Here is an 18,414-nt window from a genome sequence, read left to right as displayed (position 1 = left end):
GTGAAACTAGTTACTGTCTTTTTTTAAAGCTTCATACAATATGATAGTCTCCAAACTTTTGTTTCTTAGTCATTCTTCGTGGCGCTAAAGCACTATTTTATAAGTGACAGAAGATTCTGCTTGATGTTCAGCTTCTGAATACTTCTGAAAGAGATGCTTTTGACTGAGGCATTGTTGCCTCTGGACCATCAAAACTTTGGAGCATTGCTTACTGGAATGTGGTACCTTTTGCAGTGTTAGGGGTTTGTGGATTACTCCTCTTTTGTGCAATAATAAGAGGCTGTCTACACCACATAAGGTTAAGAAACTCTTGGCAGGCATAGAGTTAGGAGTTACATTGGCTATAGCCAATTTTTTTGCTCACATAATCAAATTCAAAGGACCTCAAGTGTGGTAACTGGTTGGCTATTTAAATTATTTATTTTTTATTTTATCTAGTGTGACATTGCTCAAGGTCTGTTGGCTAAATGAGCAGTATCAGCAAAGTAAGATTGTCATGGTAAAGTAGTATTAAGATGTCTTGCCTATGTGATTTTTCAATATTCTTGTCTTTCTTTTCTAAAGAAACTATATATCTGCATAGATAAACTAAACCCCTTTGATGTCCAATAACCAGAGCATGACTAAAAGTGGAGAATTTTTGAAATTGAGAAAATGTATGACATAAATTGAAAGGAAGGAGCTAACATATCCCAAGCCTGAAAAGATTAATATAGCAAAAATGCAGAGTCAGATATTCTTTTCCCAAACAGACAAGTTTAGACTATCCTCATGTTTTCTCTCCTTCTCATCCTTCTCTGATGTCTCCTTAGATAAGGAAATGAAGACTTGGTGATGCTCTTACCTGAAATTTAGGGGCTGAGTTTCAACCCTCAGGGTTATTAGTTTCTAATATCAACCTAGCCCTGGCTTCCAGGGCCAGGTTTAGTTTAGGAAGCCATGTTGGTTGTCAGGTCATTGGCCCCAACCCTATTGTTGCCTAATAATAATATAATTAACATATTGTGTCTGGTTTAGAGATTCATCACAAAGAGCTTTAGCTAAAATATGCTCACATAGTGAAAGGCTGACATGTAACAAAATAAGCCTAATGTGCCTTCCTTAAGATCCCAGGATCTAGCTGTGTGTGTCTGTGTAAAGTGCCGTCAAGTCGCAGCCGACTTATGGCAACCCAGTAGGGTTTTCGAGGCAAGAGACTAATGGGTGGTTTGCTATTGCCTTCCTCTGCATAGCGACCCTGGTATTCCTTGGTGGTTTCCCATCCAAGTACTAACCAGGGTTGACCCTGCTTAGCTTCTGAGATCTGATGAGATCAGGCTACTCTGGGCCATCCAGGTCAGGCCCAGCATCTAGCTGTGTGTGTGTGTGTTAAGTGCAGTCAAGTCTCTTCCGACTCATGGCGACCCTATGAATGAAAGTCCTCCAAAATGTCCTATCTTTGACAGCCTTGCTCAGATCTTGCAAATTGAAGCCTGTGGCCTCCCTTATTGAGTCAATCCATCTCTTGTTGGGTCTTCCTCTTTTCCTGCTGCCCTCAACTTTTTCTGGCATGACTGCCTTCTCCAGGGACTCTTGTCGTCTCATGACGTGACCAAAATACAATAGCCTCAGTTTAGTCATTTTAGCTTCTAGGGTCAGTTCAGGCTTGATTTGATCTATAACCCACTGATTTGTTTTTTTGGCAGTCCACGGAATTAAACTGATTAGTCCACTGATTAAACTTACCCTAGCCTAGTAGGGTAAATTTAATCAGTGTGTATATAAGAATTGTGCTGCTGGTTCAGCCCAATTCCCATCTAGTCTTATACTATGTTTCCAACACTGCTTCTTTGCAACAGCCAGTTTTCACTAGTATGCTGCTTCTAAATACAGAATGTGCCAGTGTCATGGCTAGTGGATGTTAATACTATTTAACTGGCTCCAGTTATTTGTTTAATCCTTTCTCAAAGTTATTTAAACTAATGGACCATGACCTTATCCAATAGCAGTGAATTCCAGAAGTTCATTCCAAGTCTGAAGTCTAATGCCTGAGCAGAGCTTGTGTGCTATTTGTAGAAACCCATATGTCTACCTGCATGTACACAGCTGACCCGATTAATGAGTGCCAGCACTTTTTTCAAATCACTTCCACAGTGAGAATTTGTCTCCTATAGTCTTCTAAAGGTGATTATACCTTGTGTAAATCAACCTTTGCCTTAGATTTATTCCTCTCCAGTGCACTTACCTGTTACAATCATATTTCAGTCTAGGCATGAAAAGTATGGACACTTTGTGTGATCAGGCTGTTTTATGACACGCTGCTGCTTGTGATTAAAGTGTTATATATGAGTATAAATCTGACACAAATTTCTCTTGGTTGTAGATTGATGTCACAATTTCCTTGAGCATCCTTTTCCCCTGAAGCACTCGCTAGAAGCTAGTTGATCCAATGAAAAAGGAGTTCACTGAGATGACTTAAAGAAGGAGTGAAGACAATGGTGCAAAAAAAGAAGAGCTGTCCTCGGTTACTGGATTATCTTGTGATTATTGGGGCCAGGTAATTTACAACAATCCAGATCTGATTTGCCTCAGATAAATCTGTTTCAGGATGTGTTTTAGATGGGAGTGGCCAATGAGATGGATTGGAAGATGGAAATGGTCACTAAATGGCAAACAAAATGGAGAGGAGCCCATATCTAGGCATCAGTTGGAGACAGCTGAAACATGAGATCTTGGCCAACCACAAACTCATTGGGTAGTCTTGCACGTGATGCTGTCTTGGATCTCAGTTCCTCTAATCCCCCACTCTCCTGGCCCAGTATATAATGTGGAGATAATATCTTTAATCTGGGGTAACTCTCTTTAGGATTGCATGGTTGGTCCTTTTCTCATGTGAGTGGGGGCATCCATTAGGGAACCACACCCTTAAGTGCCTCTCAAATGTTAGCCCTCTTACTGTGAAGAAGGCAGTCTCTTGCTTTCTCTGCTTCCTGATGAAAACTTTCTCCCTTTTATTTGTCTCTCCCATGCAGTAGGTTTTACCAGAAGTTATCACCTTGCTTCACTCATTTCTTTTTCAATCTGGATGAAATCACTGGGTGCATTGACCATTGTTTGAGTTTTGTAAGTCCATAGATTGCTTCGGCTTGCTCCTAGTCAGGATTTCATTCCTCATCTCCCTTACTATCTTACTACTGGAAAGAGTATTACCTCATGGTCCAGTTACAGCGAAGGTTCCTGTGGATTTTGTGCTGTTCCAAAATATAACTAATGTGTTTCTGTAATAAAGCAATTTTGCATTTACTTTCCTTGTAGACAACCAAGCAGCGATAGTGTGGCACAGACACCTGAACTACTACGCCGTTACCCTCTAGAAGATCACCCTGAATTTCCTCTTCCTCCTGATGTAGTGTTCTTTTGCCAGCCGGAGGGATGTTTGAGTGTGCGGCAGAAGCGCATGAGCCTGCGAGATGATACTTCATTTGTTTTCATGCTCACAGACAAAGATTCAGGTGTCATTCGCTATGGGATATGTGTCAACTTCTACCGCTCCTTCCAGAAGCGTGTGCCCAAGGAGAAGGGGGAAAGCAGTGGAGGACACCGTACCCGAGATGGGCAGAAGGCACCCAAATCTGGAGATACTTCCACTGCCCAAGAAGAGATGGCTAATGAAAGTTCAGAGAGTGGTGGTTCTCTGCAGCCACCGAGCACAGAGTCCACCTCAGATGTGAATCGATCGCCTCGGAGTAAACATCCAGCAAAAGGCACTCACCGCTCTCGTAACAGCACCCTGACCTCGCTTTGCATACTTAGTCATTATCCCTTTTTCTCTACCTTCCGTGAATGTCTGTATACCTTGAAGAGGCTGGTAGACTGCTGCAGTGAGAGACTCTTGGGAAAGAAGCTGGGCATCCCTCGAGGAGTTCAGAGGTACTTGAGGGGATGAAGAGCTTGCTTCAAATTCCACATTTAGAAGTGGCATTTCACCCGCTGGGGTATAAGGTTTGCCTTTTAAAGGAGGCTGTTTCCTTGTAATGAAGGGTAGGCACAGAATCGCCTTGATTTCCTGTCCTGTTTGTAAGACATGATGGAAAAGTGTAGGTTGAGAAGTGGCCACATAATTTGGGCATGGGGTTGTCACTGCAGGTGCAAAATCACCTGCACCATGCTCCCTGTATCCAGTAATGCAGGTGTCTGTGCTTTTAGTAGTGTGCCAAAGTGTGCACCCATGCAAGACAAGCCTCTAGTGTGGTTCTGCTTTTTTTAGCCAAGTGTGGGGATTCTGTGTCTTTCAGCTGAGAAGAAGATCACCAATGGCCTTCTTTATACCTGAAAGTGGTCTGTAGCTAGTGGTTCTTAAGTTTGCATCTCAACCAATAATGTCTGTAGGTAACTTGGTGACCTTGCACTAGTGACTTTGTAGTTCTGAAGTTAACATTGCATCTTATTTGGATTAGTTTGATCTAGCTTGGCAGGCTCTGGTGGCCTCTTAGTTCTCACATTCTAAACACAGACATATGGTGAAAGAAGAATTGCAGTTTGAATTGAGAAGTTAGCATTCAATTGTAGAACTGCACGTGAGAGTATTTCTGTGGTTCCTTTTTGGAAAATCCTTGTTTTGTTCAGTAGTATGGTGTTCTGTAAAGTGCCTTCTGAACTAGAATTTCTTAAGAACCATACATTTTAATATTCTCTTTCTGTACACATTGGCAACATGATAGAAGTGGCAAGCAAAGGCAGAGCCAAAAATAGCAGAAGGATTGAGTGGAAACTTTGGAGATGTACATAGGAAAAATACTGAGAATTACTCACAAAATTACTAACGCCTGTATTCAGATGTCATGAGCGAACTCCAGTTCAAGCTGTGAGTATTTTGTGGTCTGTTTCTTGCCTATAAACTGGAATCCCAGTTCATAAGCAAGCCACAAACCTCGGTTGGCCAGAGCATTCCCAAATGGGCATCATAAATGGCTGCAGTTTCCTTCAGTCTATTAAATCTTCAGTCTGTGCTCTATCAGTAAAGGAGGAAGGGAGAAAGCCTGATAATGCCAGACAAACCTTGTAAACAAACCAGAGTTAAGTGCCCTAGTAATGTTGCTAGCCAGTGAACACATCTCTAGAGCAATGGTTTGATAGTTACAGTACTACCCTTTAAATATCCTTGAGGATTATCTATTAGTTCTATGCGGTCTTAAGGGTTTTAGTTGGAAAATACCTGGAGATTTTGGGGGTGGGCCTGAGGAGGGCAGGATTTGGGGAGGGACTTCAGTGGGGTATAATGCTATAGAGTCCACCTTCAAAAGCAGTCATTTTCTCCTGGTGAACTGATCTCTGTCACCTGGAGATCAATTGTAATAGCAGAAAATCTTCAGCTACCACCTGGAGGTTCGCAACCCTAGCAGTCTCATAGGATGTGTTGTCTCTTGAATGCTCAGCATCTGATTTGTTTGGGTAATTTGGTTTCTACTAGTGACATAAAAGAGCAAAGATATTTTCAAAACACTGCCATGGCCAGAAAAAGCTGCTGTCCAGAAGCATGTGGAGGGGAGAAGTCTTTCTAATGCGAGTCGCTAGACAAAAATTCCCTCTGTCCACCCTGTTACATCAAACTAAACATCATATGATAATTCACATGATTTGCTGTTAACTTCAGAATGAATGATGTTCTTCACCACTTCATACGTGGCAAAAATAATGTATAAACCATGTGTTTGTATATATGTGTGTGTGTGTGGGGGGGGTTTCACCGCTTCTCAAATGTCATCCAAACATATACAGTTTCTTTCATTGCTCTGTTCGAATAAATATTTTTTAAAATACTTCTTCTGCAAGTAACTTCTAGGAATCACTGTATTATAAAAGGCATTACCAGGAGAAAAGTAGAGAAAGCATGTGATTAAAAACAGTTGTTTTTTTTAACCCATATCTTATGAAAAATTAAAAGCTAGAGCACAGCTTTTAGGGTTCCGTGCAATAAACCAAAGTTGTCTTACTTTGTGTTTGTTGATCTATAGGGCCAGCAGTATTTCTATGTACTGTCCAAATGCTTGTTGTTTTCTTTTCTTGCCCCACATTTTGCTTTCTCTATTCATGGGCAATGTCTTAAGTATGATCCATGCATTTTAAGAATCGTAAATTCTGCTGCAGGAGAATTTTGCTCCATTACTGTAGCAGATAATATTAAATCCCTGCTATTGGGGAAGGGCCGTAGCTCAGTGGTAGAGCATCTGCTTGGCATGCAGAAGGTCCAAGGTTCAATCCCCGGCATCTCCACTTAAAGGGACTAGGCGAGTAGGTGATGTGAAAGACCTCTGCCTGAGATCCTGGAGAGCCGCTGCCGGTCTGAGTAGACAATACTGACTTTGATGGACTGAGGGTCTGATTCAGTAGAAGGCAGCTTCATGTGTTCAATCCCACCCTTCTCCTAATCTGATTAGTAAAACCAGAGCAATCCTTCAGACATCATGTGTATGCCCTCTATTCTAATCTCCAGTAACTTGACTATTTATGGAGAATTCTCAGCAGATTGAATTAATCTTGTTGCTTTTGTACAGGGATACTATGTGGCGGATTTTCACAGGCTCCCTTCTAGTGGAGGAGAAATCCAGCGCATTGCTACATGACTTGCGCGAAATCGAAGCCTGGATTTACAGACTGCTTCGGTCTCCTGTGCCTGTTGCTGGCCAGAAGCGTGTGGATGTGGAAGTCTTACCACATGAATTGCAGCCTGCCTTAACCTTTGCCCTCCCTGACCCATCCCGCTTCTCCCTGGTGGATTTCCCGTTGCATCTGCCCTTGGAGCTGTTAGGTGTGGATGCTTGTTTGCAGGTGCTATCCTGCATTCTTTTGGAACACAAGGTGAGAAGGGAATTGAATCAGTCAATCTACAGACATTTCAGCGACAGACTTTTGGAGTGGCATTGTCCATTTTAAAACATTTCATTAGAAGCTTAACAAAGACGACTGTGAGAGGCCTCAAATAAGCATGTCTGCTGCAACTCACAAGTAATAAGGGTCCTGAAGCTTCTACGTGAAAATGTATATCTATCTGAAACAGTATTAGGGAAGGTTCTAATAGCATTGGAATGCAGGTCATGTGAAGTCAGAGTGTGATAGTACTGCATGATAGTGGTTAAAAGCTCCTAGTACACTAATACGGTTTTCTTGGTTGCAGGTAGTGCTGCAATCCCGGGACTATAATGCACTTTCCATGTCTGTGATGGCATTTGTGTCTATGATTTACCCACTGGAGTACATGTTCCCCGTGATTCCACTTCTTCCCACATGCATGGCTTCTGCAGAACAGGTATGTCAGTACTTCAAAGAAAGTATTAATTTGGTTCTGCTTAAGCCTTCTCTTTAAGGAAACATTTGCATTCCTTCCCTCTTTACCTTATTATCAAAATAGAGACACATGTGTTCTCTGTGCCTGATATGTACTGAGGTGCTCTCTATACACTAGACATGAACAATAGTATTCTCCAGTGCTTTAAAATGGGTTCCTGTTTATAATGCAGCCTTTGACTAAAAGCAACCAGTATCCTTTGATAAGAACTTTTTTATCACTTCATGAAAATGCTCTTAGATTTTGTCATCTGTTTCCACTGATCTCAAAATATGATAAATTCTTTGTAAAATATGTATTTTATCAGTATCTTATTCTCTTTTGGAGTATAAAATGGTTTCGTATCCAAACTGCAGATCAGTGTTACTGCCTGCCTATCTTTGATAGTGCTGCAGCATCTTTGTTCCCAAATTATTCACTGAGCTCCAAATATGATGATTTGTAGTGATATCCTGATTGTGCTCCAAGTATCGTTCTCTCTTCAGTGGTCTGTTTTCAGTGATTATATTTTTGGGCAAAGTATTATAAGGATTCAAATTCTGACTATAATACGTTCTACCCACTACAGCTACTTCTGGCCCCAACACCTTATATAATTGGAGTCCCGGCCAGCTTCTTTCTTTACAAACTAGACTTTAAAATGCCTGATGATGTATGGCTTGTTGATCTGGACACCAATAAGGTAGGTTACTCATATTCAGAAGACAGTACTAAGCTGTAAACTTTAAAAAATTATAAGTATCTGAGAGTGTTTCCTTTCTCAATTAATTATTCTGGCTGCAGCCAGCATACTGATAAATTGTAAACTTTGAGCACCCATGATGGATTCTTGAGCGAATGGTTGTGTATATGGAGATGCATATGTACTGGTTTTGGCTTCTCTATAAGACTAAAAACCCAAACATGCAGAGCCAGGGGGGCCCAAATCAGGGAGCCTGACTGTATGCAGATAGGTGCGCTCAGGCTCCCTGATTTGGGCCCCCCTGGCTCTGCATGTTTGGGTTTTTAGTCTTATAGAGAATGCTTTTTCTGTGACCATTTATTCTGTACAAATATGAAAATGAGAGAAGAACTAGAAGAAAATAATAAAAATGTTTCTTAGATTCTATGGAAACAATAATAAAATAGAACTCCAAAAATATATGTTCTGTATAATCTTGCCTATAGAACCTTTGCTGTAGTAAACATTTCTGACTTGATGTTTGACAAAATGAAATATGATAAATTATTGGTTATTAGCAAGAATGTTCTTTCTTTCCTTTATGGTCCTGTACTCGGAATTTTTAAAAAAAGTGAGATAGCTTACAACAGTAACAAAATAAATTCCCATTATTAACATTAAAAAGGTTACAGAAGCAGAATACAATTGTTGCCTCGGTTGCGTGTCAATGAAAGAGGTCTTGTTCTCTCTCCCTCTTCTCCTATAAAGAAACTGGCCCCTGATGGAGTTAGAGGGGAGGGGGCAAGTGATAGATAAGCAGGCTAATAGAAGGAGCCTTCATCTCCCTCCCTCTCCTTTCTGATGGAGTAATGTTTTCCGAAAAATAATTAGAACTAATATGAGTTAATCAGGTCACATTTTAATAAATGGGTGATGCATTAGAAAACAAAAGCTGCACTCCTAAGAATGCTTTCCTGAGAGTAAGACCTATTGGATTAAATGGGTCTGAGTAGACCTGCTTAGGATTGCTCCAAAAATCACCTGCTTCTAAATTCAGTTTAGAGCCTGTCTAATAATCTGCCAGCAATGAGAAAAGAAATTAGACAGAGAAATTGCTTGCTATACCTTCTCCTGTGATTCTAACTTGTTTCCATGAAACAAGGCAGTTTGATTTTAAAAATTCAATTTCAGGTGATTGCACCTACAAATGCTGAATTGTTGCCTGTTTTACCTGAGCCAGAAGCTTCAGAACTGAAAAAGCACTTGAAACAGGTGAGTGAGTATTTCGGTAGGTGTCACAGGGAGGAGTTTTAGAGTTAATTTGTTAGTTAATGGAAGGCACAGATCTGATTGTATCATTATTTGTGAAGAGAACATCTCACTAATGTAAGAAGCATGGTTAACTTATTTCAGACTATTGGCAATAGCAGGTCATTCTCCTCTGCCACTGTATCCAGCATAAAAACTTCCTCTTACCACATGATTTTGAACTCTGTTATTATGTCCAGCAGGTAACTGTAAATAATAGTATAGGCTCAGACAGAAGAGTTATGCGTGGATATCTGGCATCCAAGGGGTTGTCTTAATTCCCCAACCTACCATAGATTCTAGCCCTGCACGAACAGTAATTTCCCAAAAGTGCTGCTGTGGAAGAGTCTTTGATGAAGCACAACAAACCATAGTTGAAGATGTAGAGAAAACCCTGGTGTTTTGCTGCAGACCCTGGACTCCTGGTATTTTGGAAAAGTTTAGAAATAGTTTTGTTTTATGTAATGTGTACATACTGCTGTTTCCTTCTTTAACTGCATCTCCTCCTGTTGGTTTTATTTATTTAAAACATTCATATGCATTTTTAACCAGATAACATGCCTTTAGGTTTACAAGAGACAAATAAACATAAGATTTGGTGACCAATGAAAGTACTGAGAGGATGAAGATGTGAAATGTCCTCTCCTTATTCCTTAGATGTTTCTCTTAACCGACACAAGCTAGAAGTTCTTCTTGTTTCCAAAGTGTCATGTTACTGTTTTCTATGCCAATTTTTTTTACTGTTCATTTATTTTCCTTCAGCTTGGTTTGTGAAAGTGCAGTTTTAAATAAATAATGATAAAGTAAATTAAACTAATTAACTTTCAGGCAGTTCGTGGGTCACAGCCAAATAGTATAGCTATGTGAGGGCCGGCAAGCTTAAAACAATTTTGTGAGCTAATAACTTTGGAGTAATTTACAGTGTTGTCCTTCCACACATTTAGAGTAGAAAGGAAGTCCCCTGGAAATTTATGAACACCCTTGATAAACATAAAACATCCAAGGGCATTCTGAATTATACTTGGAGGCACTGCATTTAGCCTCTTACTGCAGTTTGGAGTCTGATATGGGACATTCATATGGCCATTTTGATGTAGTTGTGAAGTACTGAAATTGCTGTCAGTTGCTGGTTTGTTTGTTTGGGTATTGTTTCGTTATTTTGCATAATAACCTGTTGTCAGTGCACACTTCAAACTATGCTGGATTATAGTTTACTACTTCCTTTCTCAACCCATATTTTAAAATAGTTTCAGATGCGATAACCCACAATCTTGATATGAAACATGTCAGAGTGTTGACGGTATTGGTTACCATAGAAAATGTGTTGCCATCAGATCAAAATTGTCATCTGAATTAACCCTTATTCCTAAAATCTATGCAAAGTTCCTTCTCTTTACAGTCCTCATGGAGTGTTTGGATCTTCACTTGACTTGTTTGCCTTTTTTTGACCATCACTTCCATATTCATATTGCTGCCTACGAGGTCCACTTTCTCTCTATGTGGTCATATTAAGTTTTATCATTTTTGAGTCCAGTTGGCTGAGCCTGTCAAAATTAGGTTTTATGTCTCTATTTCTGTTCTCTACTTCTCTCCTCCTGCTCCTCCTGCTTGCATGCTGCATGCAGTATTTAAAGGTAAAGTGTTATAATAACCACTCAATAACTGCTGTTTCTGTCTTCATAGAAAAGCAGAACTGTATATTTAACTCTCTGTTAATTCCCTCATATATACATCTACAATAAACAGCCATTGACTTTACAGTAGAATCTACAGCTCCCCTTTCAGACTTGGTTTGCTTTTCTCTCCACAGTTTAAGAGGCTATTCAGCAAAACTCCCACACATTTGGGGACTAGAAATAGAACTGGCCAACATTTCTTCCATTCAGTAGAGCAAACCATGAAATCTTATTTTCTAGAGTGTGAAGGGAGGGAACAGGGAAGATGGCAGAAGTTGTGATGGTGGTGGTAGCGGTAGTAAAATCTTGGCAAGAGTATTATGGATGGATGCATAAATAATTACATAAAATATGTATGGGCACTTCACTGTGCATTCAGAGCAGTCACAACTTGAGGTTTTAATGTGTCATTGGAAATACCTGCCCCCATTACAACTGGCTAACACTTGCCTACTTTTTAGAAGTTAAAAAGTGTCTGGGAACAGATGTGTGTGGGTGAAGCAGTCTGGCCTCCCTCAGGAACTGTGCCTATTTATGGTCCCTTTTATTTTCTTTCTCATCTGTGGTATTTAGTAGTAATCGTTTTTTCTCCATCTGTCTCTCTGTGGTCATGTGTTCGTCTTGGCTCTATCCACTGATGTTGTCATGTGATCTTCCATCTTGCCTCCAGTGTCTGGTTAGCATGACTGCAATCACTCAGCAACAGCTGCTCACGCCTGACAAAAAGGTGTATTTTATTTTACTTCCCCCCCCCTCTCAAGTTTCCATTGGATTATTTTTTAAATCTGTTTTTATTTATTGGCTTTTGGAAATAATCAGAGGGAAGTTTAGAGGAAGACAGTTGTGGGAGAAACTGTTGACAGGGGAGACCTGTGGAAAAGGTTTCGGGGAGGGCTGCAACTCTTAAGTACACAGAAGAGGTAGGGTAAGATGTGATTAGACCAGTGAGATTGTATGTAACATGTAGAAATTGTAGTTTTAGGCCTTTGAGTGCATGATTGGGGAGAAATTTGCAGGCTGTGAGATATTACGTTCCTGAAAGTGCCAGCTCTGCTGTATTAGATGCTGAAGGTGATAGAGTTGATGGAGGCATAACTGTTGCAAATGGTGCTCTTCCCCAGGAAACTGGACTTCTCTGCTGAGCACATTGACCTGCACCTGTTGGTTCGCTTGCAGTGCAAGCATAAACAGTTGCACCTTTCTAAGCCCACTGAAGTCAGTGTGCTTAGAATAGTGTGACTCTGTTTAGGATCCTCCTGTTAGAAAAGTAGTTCTCAGGGTACTTACTGAAATGATATTGCTCAAATAGCCAGAAGGCCACAAGCAGCATCACACTAATATAATCCCCCAAATTAACCCTTTTTACATTTAATTACCATCTGCAGAAATTTAGCCACTAATAATGTGATTCTTTTATTGGTACCAAATAACCACCAGGGAATTAAACTTTGCAGGGAGAGATAAAATTTATAAAATAGGAGTTGCCTTAAATATTTTTGCCTCAGACCATCCCAATGAAAACAGTGCAGCAAAATATATTCCAGGGTCTCTATATGGCTGTCCCCACATACGCAGCTGAAGGTCAAGAGCCTAAGAGTTCTTGGCTCTTAGCCCATGGATCACAGTCTGTAGTATTATCCAGATCAATTAATCTGGTGGACACCAACCCAGGATGTTTTCTCTAGTTTTTGTCTTTTTTTTTACACTGTGTTTATGTAAATTTGTTTAAAATAATATTTTTTATGAGCCCCAGTGGATCCCTGTCAGGGAGAAAAGCGGAATAAAAATATACTAAATATACTAAGTGGTGGTCAAAGAATGTCAAGGTGTTTCTGATCTGTATTAAATGCTCTTGTGAATATCTCCTGGGTTGTGTATTTCTTTTTTGAAAAATAGATTTTCAGCGATCTGCACCTTTTCCTTGACCAGTTAACCCACCTGTGAAAATGGTGGAATAGTTTATCACACCAAGGGCCCAGAGCATACTAAGTTGATTCTTGTTTGCATGTAAGAGCTGAAAGAGATGTCAGTCGATTCCAGGGAACTAGAATCTGGAACTTGGCTTATGGTGGCTCATGAGGTGGGGCAGTGTGTCATTGGCATTCTTGTTTATTATGCATGTGACCTGTTGCTCTTCAGGCTTTGGCCAGCATGAGTTTGAATACCCAGCCCATTCTTAACCTAGAGAAGTTTCATGAAAGCCAGGAGATCCCACTGCTTATGGGAAGACCTCAGAATGACTTGCAATCCACACCTTCTACAGAGTTCAACCCCCTGATTTATGGCAATGATGTAGATTCAGTGGATGTGGCCACTAGGTAAGTCTGAGCGATATCCTTTGGCCAGCCCTCTAAATCAATTCTGTCTTGTGATAGATGATAAATATTATTTTCAATTTAAAATAGCATAACTTTGTTAAAAATGCATGATTTTTGTGAGAGAAAATGGGGTAGAAGACAGAACCATATATACTGGTTTGAGTTCCTGGGAGGGTGTTCTTTATTGTACATAAATGTTCTATCCTTCATTGGTGCCTGAAATGTTACATTTTCTTTTTTTAGGGTTGCCATGGTGAGATTCTTCAATTCTCCAAATGCTTTACAAGGATTCCAGATGCATACCCGCACGCTTCGCCTCTTCCCCCGGCCAGTGGTTGCCTTTCAGGCTAATTCCTTCTTGGCTTCACGACCAAAGCAGACACCCTTTGCAGATAAATTGTCTAAGACGCAGGCAGTGGAATACTTTGGAGAATGGTCACTCAACCCAACTAATTATGCTTTCCAAAGAATCCACAACAGTAAGTCCCAATCTTGTATCTTATATTCCATTTGACTAGAGTTTTTCTTTTCTAATACAGAAACAATGCCAGGAAAGTAACTGCCCAGTCACTTCCTAAATCTGTCTGTTCTGTGGAGGACTATCTTTTCCAATAAAAAATATTTAGAAAGCCCCTAGCACAAGAGTCCCCAACATGGAACCTGTGGGTGCTGTGGCTCTCACCTTTCTTGGTGTCGGCCAAGTGTTTTCAGAAATGTGGGGGGCCAGCTCAGTAGGGCTTCTGATTGGCCACTGGAGATTTGATTGGCTGTGCAGATTTTTAAGAATATTGCTGTGTGACTGAAGGTAAACTGCAGCAGTATTTTGTGACTACACCTAGCACGCTGTGTCAAAATTCAAAATGTGCCCACAGGCTCAAATAGGTTGGGGACCCTTGCCCTAAATCATCTTCTCAGTGGATTCTGAATGGTTTTCTTAAAGTTTTATCTGCCTTTTCAGTGAAACTGTGGTCTTATTTTGATCAAGGCGTCAAAGGGGCTGTAGCTCAGAGGTAGAGCTTCTGCTTGATATATAGAAGATCCTAGATTCAATTCCCAGCATCTCTGGTTAAAAGGATCAGGCAGTAGGTGATGCAAAAGACCTCTACCTTAGACGCTGGACAGCTGCTGCCAATCTGAGTAGATAATACTGACTTTGATGGAGCGATGATCTGATTCAGTACAAGGCAGCTTCGTGTTGTTCATGTGTAAAGCAAATAAGTTTCTTTTAACTTTCTTATTTTTTTTTACAGATATGTTTGACCCTGCTCTGATTGGTGATAAACCAAAGTGGTATGCCCATCAACTACAGCCAATCCATTACCGTGTCTATGATAGCAATTCTCAGTTAGCTGAAGCACTGAGTGTCCCGATAGAGAGGGAAACAGATTCAGATCCTACGGATGATAGGTTAGTGTGGAGGATAGTGTTATGTAGCTGGTCCTTAATGTAAATCTGTTGGATCTTTTCTGCTACTATATCCTGCTTCTTAGTGAATTCTTTGGTTTCCACTTTCTTCAACTTCATTTTGTCAGAATGCTTGTGCTAGAGTAACAGCCACTGATAGCCCCAACAGGGCAAATAGCAGCTCCGCAAAGCCATTTCAGGTTGGGAAAATGGTGCAGAGGGGATGCTTAAGCTGCTTCTTCCTAAACACCATCGTCCTAATTGTAATTGGGTCCATATGTATCTTGGAAGTAAGTTCCCAATTCGGGGAAGCCTCAGAACACATCTAATCAAAAGTCCTTGTGGCAACCCTGTGGTGGACACAAGGACTTTGTAATTTGTGAATTGGCCCTCAGCTAGAGTGCTTCTCTGTGGTTGCTGACTTACTGTCCATGTTGTTTCATCCGGTATAGTTATCATATTGTTTTCTCACTGCTTCTAATTCTTGCCTCATACTCTCCTCTTCGTAATAGTGGCAGCGACAGTGTGGACTACGATGATTCCAGCTCTTCATACTCATCCCTTGGTGACTTTGTTAGTGAAATGATGAAATGTGACATAAATGGTGATACTCCAAGTGAGTAACAATTTCATTAGGCCTACATGTATACTTCATTTTGATTTAATTGAGATTGTTTATGTGACTGTCTTTAAGCTACTAAAATTGAACAGGAATGAGATGTTATCCTTAGATAAACATGCATTTTGCTCTAGTTGTAATAGCTCATACCATCCAGCAAAAATATTTACTGCTCTATCCAGTCAGGTATCAGTGAAATGTAAACTTTCTTTCCTGCTTCAGTAGCAACCAACACTACTTATAGATATGAAGGGTCAGTAAAAAAATAGAAAAGAAGTTGTTACAAAGTTTAACTTATTCCCTAAATATGCCGCTAGCTGCATTAGGAATATATGAGACTTTTTCTGTCAAAAGACAGATGATACACAAATTTTGGAGTAAAAAAAAGCAAGTATTTTCATACTTTTTCTCAGAAGGCAAAAGCTAAGATACATACGCTAAGGTAGCAGATACAATTTGCTTCTCTCTCTTTATTATTGGGTATATTTGTAGTTTTGCTTGTAGACGACTGACTTGTTTATTCATTTACATTTCATGAATATGCCAAATAGTGCAGTTTTATTTAATAAGTTATAAATAATAAACTTGATTCAGTTAAAGCAGTAAAACTATTTTAGGCTTGATTTTAAAAAGCATTTTGAGAGCCAGCATGATGTAGTGGTTAAGAGCGGCAGACTCTAATCTGGAGAACTGGGTTCAATTCCCCACTCCTCCATATAAAGCCTGCTGGGTGACCTTGGGCCAGCCAAAGTTCTCTCAGAACTTGCTCAGCCCACGTGGAGGCAGGCAATGGCAAACGACCTCCGAACGTCTTTTGTCTTGAAAACCCTACAGGGTCGCCATAAGAGCTGTGACTTGATGGCACTTTCCACCCCCCAAAAAAGCATTGCACATATGTCAATCTCCCCCACCCCACTCCCTCATCCCAAATGCTATGTTTGGCATTTTTACATCTTCACATCTGTGAGGGAGAATCTGGTTCTGATTAGAATCTGGTTAGAGAGAATCTGGTGCTTCGTCTTTGGCTTTCTCAAGGTTTGTCATGAATTGTAATGGTAGTGTTTGTCATCACCATCCCCTCTTGATTGTTTCCAATTAAACAGCTTTGTTCGATGAGATACAAATCTGGTGACTTTACACATCATAAATCAGCATGGGCCTTGTGAAGTGAAGCAATGTATCCTCTAATACCGTGTTGTATTTACAGATGTGGATCCACTAACTCATGCAGCTTTGGGTGATGCAAGTGAAGTGGAATTTGATGACTTCCAAGAGTATTCTGGTGATATGGATGAACAAGCCCCAGACAGTGAGAATTCTCAAGACAACAACCAGCCCCGTTCAAGTTCAAGCACTACAGCCAGCAGTAGCCCCAGCACCGTCATCCATGGGGTGAATCATGTGTGTAATGAAGCTATTGTACAAGGCCGCTCAAACACCAGGAGTTAAGTCCTAGAGGAGCTATAAGTTTGAGATGGTGGACCCTTGGGTAGGAGATGAGAATAGGATTGCCAACTAGTTTGGCATTCATTACAGGTCAGGTCTGTTCGTAAAATTGTTTGTTCAGATGAGCATGAAAAACTACCACCTCCTCATCCTATGATCAGACAAAAGTGTAAAGGTTTATAAGCTGCCCAATCCTTGAACCTTTGGACTAGAAAAAGACTGGCATGTTGTTCACTGATCATATGGCCTAATTACAAAATAAATACTAGGTTACATATGGTAAACTAACAAAGCTTTAATGCTTACAAATAATATATCCATTAAAACTAAATGCATTTTGGCCACAAGGCCTTCCCCAGTGGTACAAATTATTAAAATACACACCCTAAAGTAAAATTATTCAAAACACAAAATACAACATTTCTGACCTCAGCTTTGTTAATTTAGCATTTTTAACCCATTATTTATTAGGCTTCTTGGTTAGCAGGTTTTTCTGGGTTGAAGTTTTTTCTTCCCTTTCTGTTTTGGTTCACTGATGATGTGGGTTGAAGTTTTTTCTTCCCTTTCTGTTTTGGTTCACTGATGATGTGACAATGAGCTTCTTAGGCAGTGAAGGACACAGGGGGCTATAAGAAATGTTACTATTCCTTATTAACAATTAAAAAGGATGATCTGTAATACTAACCAAGTTGATTTTGGACTGGACTAATAAGAGGAATAAATTAACCTGTAAAATCCTAGGTGCATGGACAAAAATTTGGAAAATGATTTTGAAAGTCTAACTACAGACATCTGAGCTCTGCTTAGCTGAGGTAGTGTTGTAAGTAATCAGAACAAATGATGTTGAAATATTAGGGCCCCTTTGAGCCCTTCACCAGCTGTTACAAAAGTATTTGTTTGTAAACGAATTAATTACTTGTTTTACAGGAATCAGCTGAATCGGTAGATATGGAGGAGAAGATGGTACCTGGCTTTTCAAATCACATTTCCAGCTTGCAACCAAACTTTCCCAAGATCAGCGTGGATCGTCGTGACACTGAGAGCCCTACAATCAGTTTGAGTACTGTGGATGGAGTGGTGAAAAAGCGAGAGTATGATAACCCATACTTTGAACCTCAGTACGGGTTCCCAACAGAGGAGGAAGATGATGAACAAGAAGAAAGTTACACGCCAAGGTTCAACCAGAACCTCAATGGCAGTCGGTAAGAGATCCTCATCTCCGCCTTTCTGTGTGGGCTGTTGTGGAGTTCACTTTACTAATTTTTGGACAAGTGAGTTCACCATCCGTTTCCTCGGAAATTCCTCATGGTCAACTAATGATGGTTCCCTGTGATGGGTCTCTGGGGAACCCTCTACCTTCCCTCTATCACTGTCCTTCACCAGTGGGTGAACACTTTTCTGCTTTGTTTCAGTCCCCCTCATTGAACCCTCCTTGTTTATATGTATGTAGCTATGTGTTAGTGTTTTGCTGAATTGTTTGTATTGTTTGAGATATATGCATTTTAAAATTTGCTTTAATGTTTAGATTGTTTGCTGCCTTGGGGACCCTGGACTGAAAGGTGGCATAATATTGTACCTGGAGGGATATGTTTTATAAGCATTTAAGCCTCCATAGGAGGTAACCTTTAGCCCCTGTTAATAATAGCTTTAGTGGCCTG

General features: G+C 40.3%; 1 protein-coding gene across 23 annotated transcripts in view; it reads left to right on the top strand.

The window, feature by feature from the left end:
- The first annotated feature begins 2,403 nt into the window (after nucleotides 1-2,403).
- Nucleotides 2,404-18,414, top strand: part of MADD (MAP kinase activating death domain) — a 67,014-nt gene continuing 51,003 nt past the window's right edge. For 19 of the 23 annotated variants that reach the window (XM_056851368.1, XM_056851366.1, XM_056851362.1 and 16 more), the window contains exons 1-12: nucleotides 2,404-2,536; nucleotides 3,295-3,909; nucleotides 6,534-6,837; nucleotides 7,154-7,285; nucleotides 7,893-8,006; nucleotides 9,177-9,257; nucleotides 13,109-13,287; nucleotides 13,531-13,766; nucleotides 14,538-14,694; nucleotides 15,204-15,307; nucleotides 16,518-16,711; nucleotides 17,684-17,958. In XM_056851368.1, coding sequence (XP_056707346.1) covers nucleotides 2,475-2,536; nucleotides 3,295-3,909; nucleotides 6,534-6,837; nucleotides 7,154-7,285; nucleotides 7,893-8,006; nucleotides 9,177-9,257; nucleotides 13,109-13,287; nucleotides 13,531-13,766; nucleotides 14,538-14,694; nucleotides 15,204-15,307; nucleotides 16,518-16,711; nucleotides 17,684-17,958 — 2,453 coding nt within the window. In that variant the 5' untranslated portion in view covers nucleotides 2,404-2,474. Of the gene's footprint in view, nucleotides 2,537-3,294; nucleotides 3,910-6,533; nucleotides 6,838-7,153; nucleotides 7,286-7,892; nucleotides 8,007-9,176; nucleotides 9,258-11,639; nucleotides 11,697-13,108; nucleotides 13,288-13,530; nucleotides 13,767-14,537; nucleotides 14,695-15,203; nucleotides 15,308-16,517; nucleotides 16,712-17,683; nucleotides 17,959-18,414 lie in introns of all 23 variants that reach the window. The other 4 variants (XM_056851369.1, XM_056851360.1, XM_056851345.1 and 1 more) reach the window with 1 other exon arrangement.

This window comes from Euleptes europaea, chromosome 6 (genome assembly GCF_029931775.1).
Source record: "Euleptes europaea isolate rEulEur1 chromosome 6, rEulEur1.hap1, whole genome shotgun sequence".
Classification (NCBI taxonomy): domain Eukaryota; kingdom Metazoa; phylum Chordata; class Lepidosauria; order Squamata; family Sphaerodactylidae; genus Euleptes; species Euleptes europaea.
The sequence above is the reverse complement of the archived record's forward strand: the minus strand, read 5'-3'. Positions and strand labels throughout refer to the sequence as shown.